The 13,243-nt window shown below is 42.6% G+C and overlaps 1 protein-coding gene and 1 pseudogene across 1 annotated transcript; one reads left to right on the top strand and one right to left on the bottom strand.

The window, feature by feature from the left end:
• Window positions 1-396: 396 nt before the first annotated feature.
• LOC117739454 lies at window positions 397-4,225 on the top strand (annotated as a pseudogene).
• A 3,918-nt stretch (window positions 4,226-8,143) lies between these two features.
• LOC117736977 (zinc finger BED domain-containing protein 1-like) lies at window positions 8,144-9,423 on the bottom strand. The gene is made up of 4 exons (XM_034542672.1): window positions 9,319-9,423; window positions 9,068-9,207; window positions 8,837-8,987; window positions 8,144-8,417 (listed from the first exon to the last, which is right to left on the bottom strand). The coding sequence occupies exons 1-4, from the start codon at window positions 9,380-9,382 to the stop codon at window positions 8,377-8,379; spliced, it is 396 nt and encodes a 131-aa protein (XP_034398563.1). The 5' UTR covers window positions 9,383-9,423; the 3' UTR covers window positions 8,144-8,376.
• Between the last annotated feature and the right edge of the window lie 3,820 nt (window positions 9,424-13,243).

Below are 13,243 nucleotides of genomic sequence, written 5' to 3'. Positions count from 1 at the left end.
CGGCATTATTTTGAAACGCATTCAGGAAACTCAGAAATCAGGATGAGGAAGCAGCAGCTGGACCATCAAGTTACTGAGCACACAAACTGTGATCAGTGCACTGCTGTGAGGATTTAAATCTCCCTAATGAAATTAGCCGCTCCACACATTATAGGGTGTTGTTACTTATTTTACTCTTGCTGGACAATATTTTTCTCCTTTTTTAAAAATTGTTAGATAAAAAGACTGAGTTAAATTGGATAAATGTCTCTCGTTCCCTGTTGCCTACAGGAGGAACTCAATGCTCATGGCCAACACCCCGGCCTTCATCGCAGCCATTCTGATGGGCTTCTCGAAGATGGCGAGCTCCTGGGAAATGCTGGTCGTTTTGTGGTGGGCCTCTCCTCCGGCCTCTCCACAGGCTTCGTGCCCATGTATGTGGGTGAGGTTTCCCCAACGGCCCTCCGCGGAGCCCTGGGCACCTTCCACCAGCTGGGCATTGTCATCGGCATCCTCATTGCACAGGTCGGTAAACGGTATACAGGTACAACTTTTGTGCATCCTACTCTGCGTTACTTCTTTTGTTGTTTCAAACGCATGTGGTTCATGTGCGTTACACGTGTCTGTCGACTTCAGGTGTTTGGAATGGAGGTAATCATGGGCAACGACGACTTGTGGCCGCTCCTTCTGGGTTTCACCTTCCTCCCGCATTGATACAGTGCAGAAATTGGGTAGGAAAGTGAAAACAGAGGTATTTCTAACCTAAAATCCTAACAAAACTCTGAACACAGCTTTCACTGTGGTGTCGGTGAGTACAGTTAACATTTCTCAGGTTATCGAAAGGGAAATCCTCATTACAGTACAGATCAATAAAGGTGTTAAAAGGATTAAAGAGACAGTGTGTAGGATTTCATCTCTGCTTGCTCTTCCCTTTCCGAGGCTGCACTGACGCAAAGCTGTCGTGTGCAAAAAAACGCGTTCGCTCACGTTACCGCAGTTTTTCAAGTGTGGTGGGGAACTACGGTGGCCTTCAAGGGCAGTCAAAAGGCCCTCTCGAGTGCCAGAGTTTGGTTGTAGCACTGCACTAACCTTGTTTTTTCCCTTCTGGTTTATTTTTCCGTGCAGCTGTTTGTTGTCGAGCGTGCGGGACGCCGGTCTCTGCACCTGCTGGGGCTGCTGGGAATGGACGGATCTGCCATCTTGATGACGATTGCCTTGGCTCTGTTGGTAGGTGTCCTCTTTTGTGGTTGCTCAGGATTCCCACCCAGTAAATACCAATATGTAACCTCCCTCTGGTCCTTCTTGCAGGACCAGCTCAAATGGATGTCATATTTGAGCATCGTGGCCATCTTCTCCTTCGTGGCATTCTTTGAGATGGGACCGGGTCCCATCCCCTGGTTCATCGTGGCAGAGTTGTTCTCGCAGGGACCGAGGCCCTCTGCCTTCGCTGTGGCTGGTTTCTCCAACTGGACTGCTAACTTCATAGTGGGAATGGGCTTCCAGTATGTAGAGGTGGGTAGAAAAAGAAAACATTAGGGTGCTGGTATTTGTGTTTTTGTGAGGTAACTTTTGTATTCTTAGGAAGTTTCCTGGAAAGAGCTTCATACTTTAGTATTAATTATACAGAAGTGAGACACAATTCTCAAGTTTAGTATAATTTACAAAACTATTTTTTAGGGTATTGTCATTAAATGTGAATTTATCATTCAATTTTTTCATTCATCATTTAATATCCTTAATATATATAATTTCTCCTTCCTCACATTTGGATAAAAACATCCCAGATTACTGCAATTAATAATGGCATATTTTAACAATCATCATCACATTTTTCATTTGCTCATAAAAAGCAGTGGACCACAATGACATACAGGAAGGATGAGACTCACTGCCTCAACACAATAAACTGTGAAGACATTTTGGCACATTTGGTGCTTTAAGATTTTAACAGTTTGTCAGATTTATTGAGGATTCATTGTGTGTCTCCTCTCGTCTCTCTGCACAGGAGCTGTGAGGCACCTATGTTTTCATCATCTTCACTGTGCTGCTGCTCCTGTTCTTCGTCTTCACCTTCTTAAATGTGCCGGATGAGCCGACATTACCTGTAGAGCGATCCGAAGAGAGAGAGAGAGAGGGGGGTCTTTTTCACTCAACGCTGGGCCGCACACACACTGTTCCTCTGTGACAACTACGAAGCATCTTCAGAAAGAATTCATAGTTAACAACAACAAAAAAGACATAACGGGGGACCAAAGGGAATGTCGGCCTTTTGGAAGGTTTTCAATATCCTGAAAGTGCTCGTCCGTCTTGGGTCAAACCCCCGTCGTTCCTTTATGTGTCCCAAGGAGGTGGACGCACATCACTTTGCTAAAGGCTCATTCTGGGCCTTGAAATCTGCAGTATTGCCCGTTCTCTCTCTTCGGGTGGTGTGCTGCACTGTATTCAGTAGCTGGTGAAAATAAACTATGTGGTCGAGCTGGTCGAGTCGCCGTCAGTGTCTGCTGTATCCCTCGTTGAACCTTTCTTTTCTTCAAATGCGTTTTTTAATTGTAGTCTTTGAAATCTCCTGGTTGGGACACACAACACAATGTAAATATGAAACACACAACAGCCTCACCCACTCCAAATTTATAAAATATTTAACTTTTTTTTTTTTCATATAGATAAATTAATGATTAGTACTGTAGCGCATTTAGCATCCATTACTTACTACTGTTCCCTTTTGATTTTATACCTAAAGACATATTGTGGCCTAAATACAGCATCCATCCATCCATACATTTTCAATACCGCTTATCCTCATTAGGGTCGTGGGGGCGCTGGAGCCTATCCCAGCTGACATTCTGATTCTGATTTTATATAGACGAGTTCAGTATAGTCTTTTCATTTTAGTGCGCAGAGTATTCTAATGTTTGTAATAATAAAAACATCTGCATGTATGGTTTTTGGATATTGGAAATATGAATTGAGAAGGAGTCCTGAATGGGTTTTACAGTAGTTTAAAGCTAAATAAAAGAAATCATGCATTGAGATTTAGAGTTCTGGGGTGTCAATTTGTTGCTTGTGTTGGAATTAAAACTGCAACGATGCGATAAGTGATTACATTTGGCCACTGGGGGGCAGCACAACAAGCTGTAGACACACTGATGTATCATCAACTTCTGAAGTTTAGATGGTGGGGGAAATATTTGCCTCTTGAGCTGCTTAATGCTAAATGGTGCTGAGCTGCAGGCTGTAAAACCAAAACAATGAGCTGGAAGATGCTCAGAACACTCCATAATGACATGTGAATGTGGTGACAGTTATCTTACTAGCACAACGTCATTTCATATGTTAATGATGTAAAAATGTTGATTAGCAGCTACAACTAAACTCCAGATTGACTCAAATACCGACTCAAAAATACCGACCCTTCGTTAGCGGAAGAAGACGTGAGATGTGGATGAAAGCTTCACAAAGCCAGTAAGTCAGACAGGAGGACACATGTTTTGGATGAAATACAACACAAGCAAAAGAGAATATCAATTAAATTGCGCCCCAAAAGACGTAAACGAAATGCAGCTGAACACAAAAGGCTGTAAAACCGTTACTAAACACATTGACCTCGCTAAATAACACACAGGGAGAACATATTGCATTCACTGGCTGGCAAAACCCTTTTAACAAATAAAGGATGCAACAAATAAACACAGTTGCAAAACAACTCCCTCTTAACAATGCAACAAAAGTAAGAATTGCAAATTAAACTTCAATGTTCAAAAGTGTCTACTCCCTAAACACCAACCTTGTAGTGACTGAAGTGAACATAAAGATTAAGAAGAAAAAGTGAACGTGTCACTGTTTTGGTTTTCCACAAGCATTTGCAAATGAATTGTGATGATTCTGTTTCACTCCAGACCAGATATGTTTGAAGATGGCTTCTCTAGAATCTGATCCCAGAACAACTGAATCTCTGTGGCTTTACAAACACAAAGACGTCCCTTTTTTCCCCCCTTCTTTTTTTAATGGTATATAATATGCAACACTTTTTATAAAAAAAACTGCACAGACTAATACAAGAACAATCCTTCTCAATCATTACTTTTGACCCACTTGAAGTATGCGGCGGTGTCTAAATGTGCCCCTTTCCTCTGTTTCTGGGGGTCAGCAAAGAGCCTTTGGGCCCCACGTTGGGCCGCAGCAGCAGAATGAAGCACGCTTTGGGCTGCAAGCCTTCAAGATCCGGCACATTCCTGCATGCTTTTGAAGAGATGTGGGTGTGTTTAATTTGAGAGCATAACCGCCACGAAACAATCAGAAAATAACCTTTTATTTTTCCTGACTCAGGGCTTTGTAAATTGGACTTTTGAGTGCTATGTTTACAAACAGCACGTCATGCCTTAACTCATCACACGGCGGTTACAACGCCGGAAGGTTTTATGTGCCGGCTAGGTGTTAAAAAGCAGTAATATTGCAGCTTGAAATGTATTCCACTTCTGTTCAGGATAACTCTCATTAGTAGGCTATGCAATTCAAAAACACAGTTATACATGTTTTGTTCTTGATGAATACGCTTGACTATTATGTGTTCCATTATTGGGTTTTCATACTTCATAGATGATGGATTCTCTATTTGTAAATTAAGTAATATATACATTACAAACCAATTATTAAGTACTTATGATTGAGATAATTTATAAAGTGTTAGTAAATTATTAAAAAAATTATTTAAATGTAAATTATTCAAGCATTTATTTAAACATATAATGATTTAGATATGCACTAATGGTTAGGGACTCCTTTAAAATGTGATTTATAAACAGGTTTTAATATTGCAATTCCTGATTAATTCAGGTAGTTACTAATCGTTAGTTAAGTATTTTGTGTGACCTCATCTAAAGTAAGGACTATTTATATGTATATATCACATTTATACATTACATTGAAAGGCCAGCAGTGCCTCAAACTAATGGTTTCACCATCTTTTGTCAGATTTATGATTTCTGGATTTTACAATGAAGGTCTTTTTAAAACTTGTTTTTATTAAAATATATACACAGTGCTGTGGTTGTGATTTACATGACACGTGTACAGTCACAGGTAGCTAACACAGACACAGGTACAGTCACAGGTAGCTAACACAGACACATGTACATTCACAGGTAGCTAACAGACACATGTACAGTCACAGGTAGCTAACACAGATACATGTACATTCACAGGTAGCTAACAGACACAGGTACAGTCACAGGTAGCTAACACAGACACATGTACATTCACAGGTAGCTAACAGACACATGTACAGTCACAGGTAGCTAACACAGACACATGTACATTCACAGGTAGCTAACAGACACAGGTACAGTCACAGGTAGCTAACACAGACACGTGTACAGTCACAGGTAGCTAACACAGACACAGGTACAGTCACAGGTAGCTAACACAGACACATGTACATTCACAGGTAGCTAACAGACACATGTACAGTCACAGGTAGCTAACACAGATACATGTACATTCACAGGTAGCTAACACAGACACATGTACAGTCACAGGTAGCTAACACAGATACATGTACAGTCACAGGTAGCTAACACAGACACATGTACAGTCACAGGTAGCTAACACAGACACATGTACAGTCACAGGTAGCTAACACAGACACATGTACAGTCACAGGTAGCTAACAGACACATGTACATTCACAGGTAGCTAACACAGACACATGTACAGTCACAGGTAGCTAACACAGACACATGTACAGTCACAGGTAGCTAACACAGACACATGTACAGTCACAGGTAGCTAACACAGACACATGTACAGTCACAGGTAGCTAACACAGACACATGTACATTCACAGGTTGCTAACACAGACACAGGTACATTTTAAACTTACAATAGCAAATTTCCCACCAAGTATCTTTTACATCAACAATGTCTATTACTTTAAGTATTTGAAATATAAAAGATTTGAGCGACTGGTTGTTCTGTTATTAATGGCTCAAACTACTGCCCTTTGTACTCCTTAAGGTCTCTCCAAGCTTCGCTGTTCAGCTGAGACCGATGAACTAGGCGCCGCATGGGATAATAATTAGAATTAACTGGTTTCTACAGCACATTTATTGCATGGAATACATTTATTTATTTAAATAATAAATATCCATCCATCCATCCATCCATATGGATGGAATATTAAATATATACGTTATCTTCTCTTATTTTAAAGTAAAATAAAGGCAGGATTTAAAACAAAACTTTTGAAAAAATGTGACTTAAAATAAAGCACTTCATTTTAGAAATTTTACTAAATTGTCCTGCAGCTGTAAAATTCTATTTTACACCCTCTGGAAACACAGGTCTACGCCCTATCTTAAAAAAGAAAAAGGTAGATCTGCGGAGGAGAAAATAAATAGTTTAGTACATTATTAAATTACATTACATTTAAACCTAATCCTATATGTTTGTCGGTGGAGAACATGTAAACTCCGTCCCAGCGTCCCGCCAACTCCATTGTCCAGTAGAGAGGGTAGACGGTACGGTGGACATCGTACATACTGAAAGCACAGTTCTACACCCTCTCTCTCTAAAAAAAAAAAAGTAGATCTGGGGAGGAGAATGAAAAAATAGTATATTATTACATTACATTAGAACCTAATCCTACATGTTTTTGGGTGGAGAACATGTAAACTCCGTCCGAGAGTCCCGCCAACTCCATTATCCAGTAGAGAGGGGTAGACGGCACGGTGGCCAAGCGGCTGTGTCAGTATGTTGGCGGGAATCGTACATACTGGAGGCACAGGTCTACACCCTCTCTAAAAAGCGTCAGGTGGCGATCTGCGGACGAGAAAATAAGAGAAATTGTATATTATATTATTACATTTGAACCTAATCCTACATGTTTTTCGGAGGAGAACATGTAAACTCCGTCCGAGAGTCCCGCCAACTCCATTGTCCAGTAGAGAGGGGTAGACGGCACGGTGGTCAAGCGGCTGTGTCAGTATGTTGGCGGGAATCGTACATACTAGTGATGGCGAGATGAAGCCTCATGAGGCATCGAACCACTTCAGCCAATTGGTTCGAGAAAGGGTTCATTACTCGAAGCTTGGCCAAAAGTATAATCACAGGCAGCTGTATCTGAACCACAATGTGATGCATTGAATTGTTGTGTCTGTTATGGCTGTTGGGAATGACTGAATTACAAAAACGTATGCCCAAATAATTTCTGTAAATAAATGATCACATGTGTGCATAATAAAATATGTTTTGAATGTATCCTGTGTGTGAATATTTTCCCAAAATGGTAGTGTCGTATGGTAAGGCAGGTGGTGTAATAATGTTATTATGTCACTTTAGGGAAATGGCATGGGCTTAAGCAGGCAGGACAGTGAAAGTGCTTGTGGAACTAGGAAAAGAGGACTGAATATGCTTGTGGAACTTGGACAGTGATGTACAGGACAGGGGACATTTTATTTATTTTTATTCAGAAATAACAGTTTCTCAACAGTTTTTGGTTTTAAACGATTCCTTTTTTTGGACACAACCTCTCCGGCCTTTGAAAACACCCTTTCACAGGGTACAGAAGATGCTGGCGTGCACAAGAACGCAAGAGCTAGTCTATATAAATGTAGATAAAGAAATTGTTGCCTCTCCCAGTACACCAGAGGGTTTTCCAGCCTGCTTATATTTGGCTCAGATAGGTAGCGCTGGACCTCCACAGTGGCATCTGCTGTTACATTTTGAGTTTTCTGTGCCTCCATGACGCTGGTGTCCAAACGATGCCACAGTTTGCTACCTAAGAAGAAACCACAGATCATGTTACGAAGTGTTTTCATCGGAATAATTAATCTCAAAATGTAAAATAATAGATTACCTCCTGTGACATCATGAGAGGTGGAAGCCTGGGGGATTTCCTCTCTGCTTTGTGTTGACCGTATTATGGCGGCACACTCGGAGGTCAGTCGTTTGATTGCTTCGTTTGCTTTTGTCTGGCTAAAAAATCCTATTACCTTAAATCGGGGGTCCAGGAGGGTAGCAAGAGACATTATGCTCATTGACTGCAAAGTGTACAGCTTCTCCCGGAGTTGCCTGATGAGCTGGTTTCCCATTTACAATGCGGCTGCAGGTGCTGGCTTTGTCATTTCCTCCTGAAGGGTGTGCTCCAGCATCTTCACGAGGGGAACAACTTTGGAGGCAGACACATTTTCCTCTGCCGACAGCTCTACAGTGGCATCAAAGAAGGGAGACAGCAAAGACAGGCACGCCCCAACAATGTTGAATTCTTCTGCTGTTAGGAAGGGGACGTCATGTTGTAAACCAGCTAACGCTGCTCCTACTGGCTCCCTTTGCTCCATCAAACGTTGGAGCATCAAATACGTGCTGTTCCATCTGGTCTCCACTTCTTGCATAAGCTTCATGTTAGCCATCCCCAGATGAAGTTGCACTTGTGTAAGCTTCTCCTTTAAAGATACAAATGAGTAGGCCATTAAATGACTGCAGTAGGAACACAGACAAACTATTAGTGTTATTAGAAATTGGAATAAAAGGAAAGAGCATACCTTAGCAGTGGTGCTGCTTCTAAAGAAGCCAACCAGCTTCCGTGCTTTGGCCCGGATGCCAGAGAGCACAGGTTGCTGGTCAAGTGCCTTCTTCACGATCAGATTGAGTGTGTGCGCAATGCAAATATGGTGCCGAAGCTTCAGCTCTCTCACACAGGCAACCATATTGGGAGCACCATCAGTGACCATGCATGTCACCTTATTAGTGATTCCCCATTCCTCCATCAAGGAGGCTTTCACACGAGCTATATTTTCAGCAGTGTGTGATTGGGGGAATGCCTGCACTCCTAACAGCACTGAACTGAGCTTGGTATTCTCACCCACAAAATGGCATGTTACTGCCAGGTAGGCATCCATATTGATGGATGTCCACATGTCAGACGTAAGGCTAACAGCAACCACCGTTTCCATTTTAGCCTTAGCCTTCTCCTTAGCCAACTCATACTTGGCCTCCACCATGGCCTTCAGAGCCTAAAAGAAAAAAAAATAGTGCTGAACTGTGAGACACAATAAAGTACTCTTGTTTCATGCATGCACCCACCCATACACACCTGCCTTGTAGGGATAACATAATTAGGATCCAGTTTGGACACAAATGCCCTGAATCCAACATCATCCACAACAGTGAAAGGCTGTGTGTCCTTCACTATCATGGAGACGAGGGCTTCATCCAGCTCTTGTTTTCTGGTGGCTGGTTAATAGAGAATACATACAGTGTCTGTTACCAGTCTTTATTTGCACAATAAACAAAAGTGACGGGGACAAATTGTGATGGTGCATTTGTATTATTGTAATGACTTACCATGGCTGGGTGAAGCTCCAGTTTCCTCCTTATTCTCATGCAAGGCACGGTAATGCCTTAGCATGGATGAGGTGTTGTTATTGTACCCCAACTCCCTGGAGCACAATAAACACCACACCTTTAAATAAAATAAGAAACTGTGCAAAATACCGTTCTTGATAAGCAAACCTAATGAGTCTGAAATAGAGTTAGATTTAGCTTACCTTATTAGGAGTTATCAAATCAAAGTGTTCCCACACAGGGGAAATCCTGCTCTTCCTAAATGCCTCCATCTTATCACCTATCCTTCTCACCTCACTCTCCAAACTATCTCTCTCCAAACTCTCAACCAACAACACACATTTTGAATGGAGCCTGAGGGGTTTATATTGCTGTCAAACCTCCCGGCAAAATCTGAACCGCTTGCCGAAGCAGTCACGTGGTAAAGCCGGGTAGCGAGGCTTCGGACATCATCATTTTTGGCTCCTCCACTACATGAAGCAAGCCTCGATACGCGCTTCGAGGAAACGCCCCCTCCATTACTCGACACACACTTCGAAGCGTCGGCACATCTCGTAACAACACTAGTACATACTATGTCACGGATCGAAGACCAGGGGCCCAAGCACAATGGACAAAACAGAGTAAGCAAATAATAATCCTTTACTGGAGTAACGGCAGGAACAGAACCGACAGAAACAGGGACACAGACTATGGAACGCTGGAGAACTTGGTCTCAAAACACAAGACAATCTGGCAGAGGACAAGTGCAAGTGAGGGAACCTAAGTAGTGAGTGACTAACGAGGGAATGGGTTGCAGGTGAGATGGGCGTGAAAACCAGGTGAAGGGAATGAAGGATGATCAGGTGTGAATGACCGGGTCTGAAATGACAAGAGAGTTAATAGACAAACAGATATAATGAAAACAACTATTAACAAAAAGAAGGTGTGGAGCTGAACTGTTACACACTAGAGGCACAGGTCTACATTCTCTCTAAAAAAAAAAAAGTAGATCTGCGGAGGAGAATGACAAAATTGTATATTATTACATTACTTTAGAACCTAATCCTACATGTTTTTCGGAGGAGAACATGTAAACTCCGTCCCAGAGTCCCGCCAACTCCATTGTCCAGTAGAGTGGGGTAGACGGCACGGTGGACAAGCGGCTGTGTCAGTATGTTGGCGGGAATCGTACATACTGGAGGCACAGGTCTACACCCTCTCTAAAAAGTGTCAGGTAGCGATCTGCGGACGAGAAAATAAAATAAATTGTATCTTATATTATTACATTACATTACATTACATTACATTAGAAACTTATCCTACATGTTTTTCGGTGGAGAACATGTAAACTCCGTCCCAGAGTCCCACCAACTCCATTGTCAAGTAGAGAGGGGTAGACGGCACGGTGGTCAAGCGGCTGTGTCAGTATGTTGGCGGGAATCGTACGTACTAAAGGCACAGGTCTACACCCTCTCTAAAAAGCATCAGGTGGCGATCTGGGGACAAGAAAATAAAAACAATTGTATATTATAGTCATTATGTTAATACATTACATTACATTAGAACCTAATCCTACATGTTTTTCGGTGGAGAACATGTAAACTCCGTCCGAGAGTCCCGCCAACTCCATTGTCCAGTAGAGAGGGGTAGACGGCACGTGGGGCAAGCGGCTGTGTCAGTATGTTGGCGGGAATCGTACATACTGGAGGCACAGGTCTACACCCTCTCTAAAAAGCGTCAGGTGGCGATCTGCGGACAAGAAAATAAAAACAATTGTATATTATATTCATTATGTTATTACATTACATTACATTAGAACCTAATCCTACATGTTTTTCGGTGGAGAACATGTAAACTCCGTCCCAGAATCCCGCCAACTCCATTGTCCAGTAGAGAGGGGTAGACGGCACGGTGGCCAAGCGCCTGTGTCAGTATGTTGGCAGGAATCGTACATACTGGAGGCACAGGTCTACACCCTCTCTAAAAAAAAAAAAGGTAGATCTGCGGAGGAGAATGAAAATATTGTATATTATTACATTACATTAGAACCTAATCCTACATGTTTTTGGGTGGAGAACATGTAAACTCCGTCCCAGAGTCCCGCCAACTCCAATGTCCAGTAGAGAGGGTAGACGGTACGGTGGACAAGCGGCTGTGTCAGTATGTTGGCGGGAATCGTACATACTGGAGGCACAGGTCTACACCCTCTCTAAAAAGCGTCAGGTAGCGATCTGCGGACGAGAAAATAAAAACAATTGTATATTATATTCATTATGTTAATACATTACATTACATTAGAACCTAATCCTACATGTTTTTGGGTGGAGAACATGTAAACTCCGTCCCAGAGTCCCGCCAACTCCATTGTCCAGTAGAGAGGGGTAGACGGCACGGTGGGCCAGCGGCTGTGTCAGTATGTTGGCGGGAATCGTACATACTGGAGGCACAGGTCTACACCCTCTCTAAAAAGCGTCAGGTGGCGATCTGCGGACGAGAAATTAAAAAAATGTGTGTATTATATTATATACATTACATTAAATTACATTAGAACTTAATCCTACATGTTTTTCGGTGGAGAACATGTAAACTCCGTCCCAGAGTCCCGCCAACTCCATTGTCCAGTAGAGAGGGGTAGACGGCACGGTGGGCCAGCGGCTGTGTCAGTATGTTGGCGGGAATCGTACATACTGGAGGCAAAGGTCTAAAAAGTTTCAGGTGGCGATCTGCGGACAAGTAAATAAAAACAATTGTATATTATATTCATTATGTTAATACATTACATTACATTAGAACCTAATCCTACATGTTTTTCGGTGGAGAACATGTAAACTCCGTCCCAGAGTCCCGCCAACTCCATTGTCCAGTAGAGAGGGGTAGACGGCACTGTGTCCAAGCGGCTGTGTCAGTATGTTGGCGGGAATCGTACATACTGAAAGCACAGTTCTACACCCTCTCTAAAAAAAAAAAAAGTAGATCTGCGGAAGAGAATGAAAATATTGTATATTATTACATTACATTAGAACCTAATCCTACATGTTTTTCGGTGGAGAACATGTAAACTCCGTCCCAGAGTCTCGCCAACTCCATTGTCCAGTAGAGAGGGTAGACGGCACGGTGGGCCAGCGGCTGTGTCAGTATGTTGGCGGGAATCGTACATACTGGAGGCACAGGTCTACACCCTCTCTAAAAAGTGTCAGGTGGCGATCTGGGGAAAATACAATAAAAGAAATTGTATCTTATATTATTACATTACATTACATTAGAACCTAATCCTACATGTTTTTCGGAGGAGAACATGTAAACTCCGTCCCAGAGTCCCGCCAACTCCATTGTCCAGTAGAGAGGGGTAGACGGCACGGTGAGCAAGCGTCTGTGTCAGTATGTTGGCGGGAATCGTACATACTGGAGGCACAGGTCTACACCCTCTCTAAAAAGCGTCAGGTGGCGATCTGCGGACGAGAAACAAAAAAAATGTGTGTATTATATTAATTACATTATTACATTAAATTACATTAGAACCTAATCCTACATGTTTTTCGGTGGAGAACATGTAAACTCCGTCCCAGAGTCCCGCCAACTCCATTGTCCAGTAGAGAGGGGTAGACGGCACGGTGGGCCAGCGGCTGTGTCAGTATGTTGGCGGGAATCGTACATACTGGAGGCACAGGTCTACACCCTCTCTAAGAAGTGTCAGGTGGCGATCTGGGGAAAATACAATAAAAGAAATTGTATCTTATATTATTACATTACATTACATTAGAACCTAATCCTACATGTTTTTCGGAGGAGAACATGTAAACTCCGTCCCAGAGTCCCGCCAACTCCATTGTCCAGTAGAGAGGGGTAGACGGCACGGTGAGCAAGCGTCTGTGTCAGTATGTTGGCGGGAATCGTACATACTGGAGGCACAGGTCTACACCCTCTCTAAAAAGCGTCAGGTGGC

The sequence above is a fragment of the Cyclopterus lumpus genome, chromosome 1 (assembly GCF_009769545.1).
Source record: "Cyclopterus lumpus isolate fCycLum1 chromosome 1, fCycLum1.pri, whole genome shotgun sequence".
Taxonomy (NCBI): Eukaryota; Metazoa; Chordata; class Actinopteri; order Perciformes; family Cyclopteridae; genus Cyclopterus; species Cyclopterus lumpus.
This window is presented reverse-complemented; position numbering and strand designations above follow the sequence as displayed.

Bases quoted from the DNA above. Each gene is read 5' to 3' on its own strand.
- LOC117736977 (XM_034542672.1), bottom strand. From the start codon at position 9,382: ATGCTAAGGCATTACCGTGCCTTGCATGAGAATAAGGAGGAAACTGGA. The intron at 9,208-9,318 runs GTAAGTCATTAC...TCTATTAACCAG, and splicing joins TGGAGCTTCACCCAGCCATG to CCACCAGAAAACAAGAGCTG. The intron at 8,988-9,067 runs GTGTGTATGGGT...TTTTTCTTTTAG, and splicing joins ATGTTATCCCTACAAGGCAG to GCTCTGAAGGCCATGGTGGA.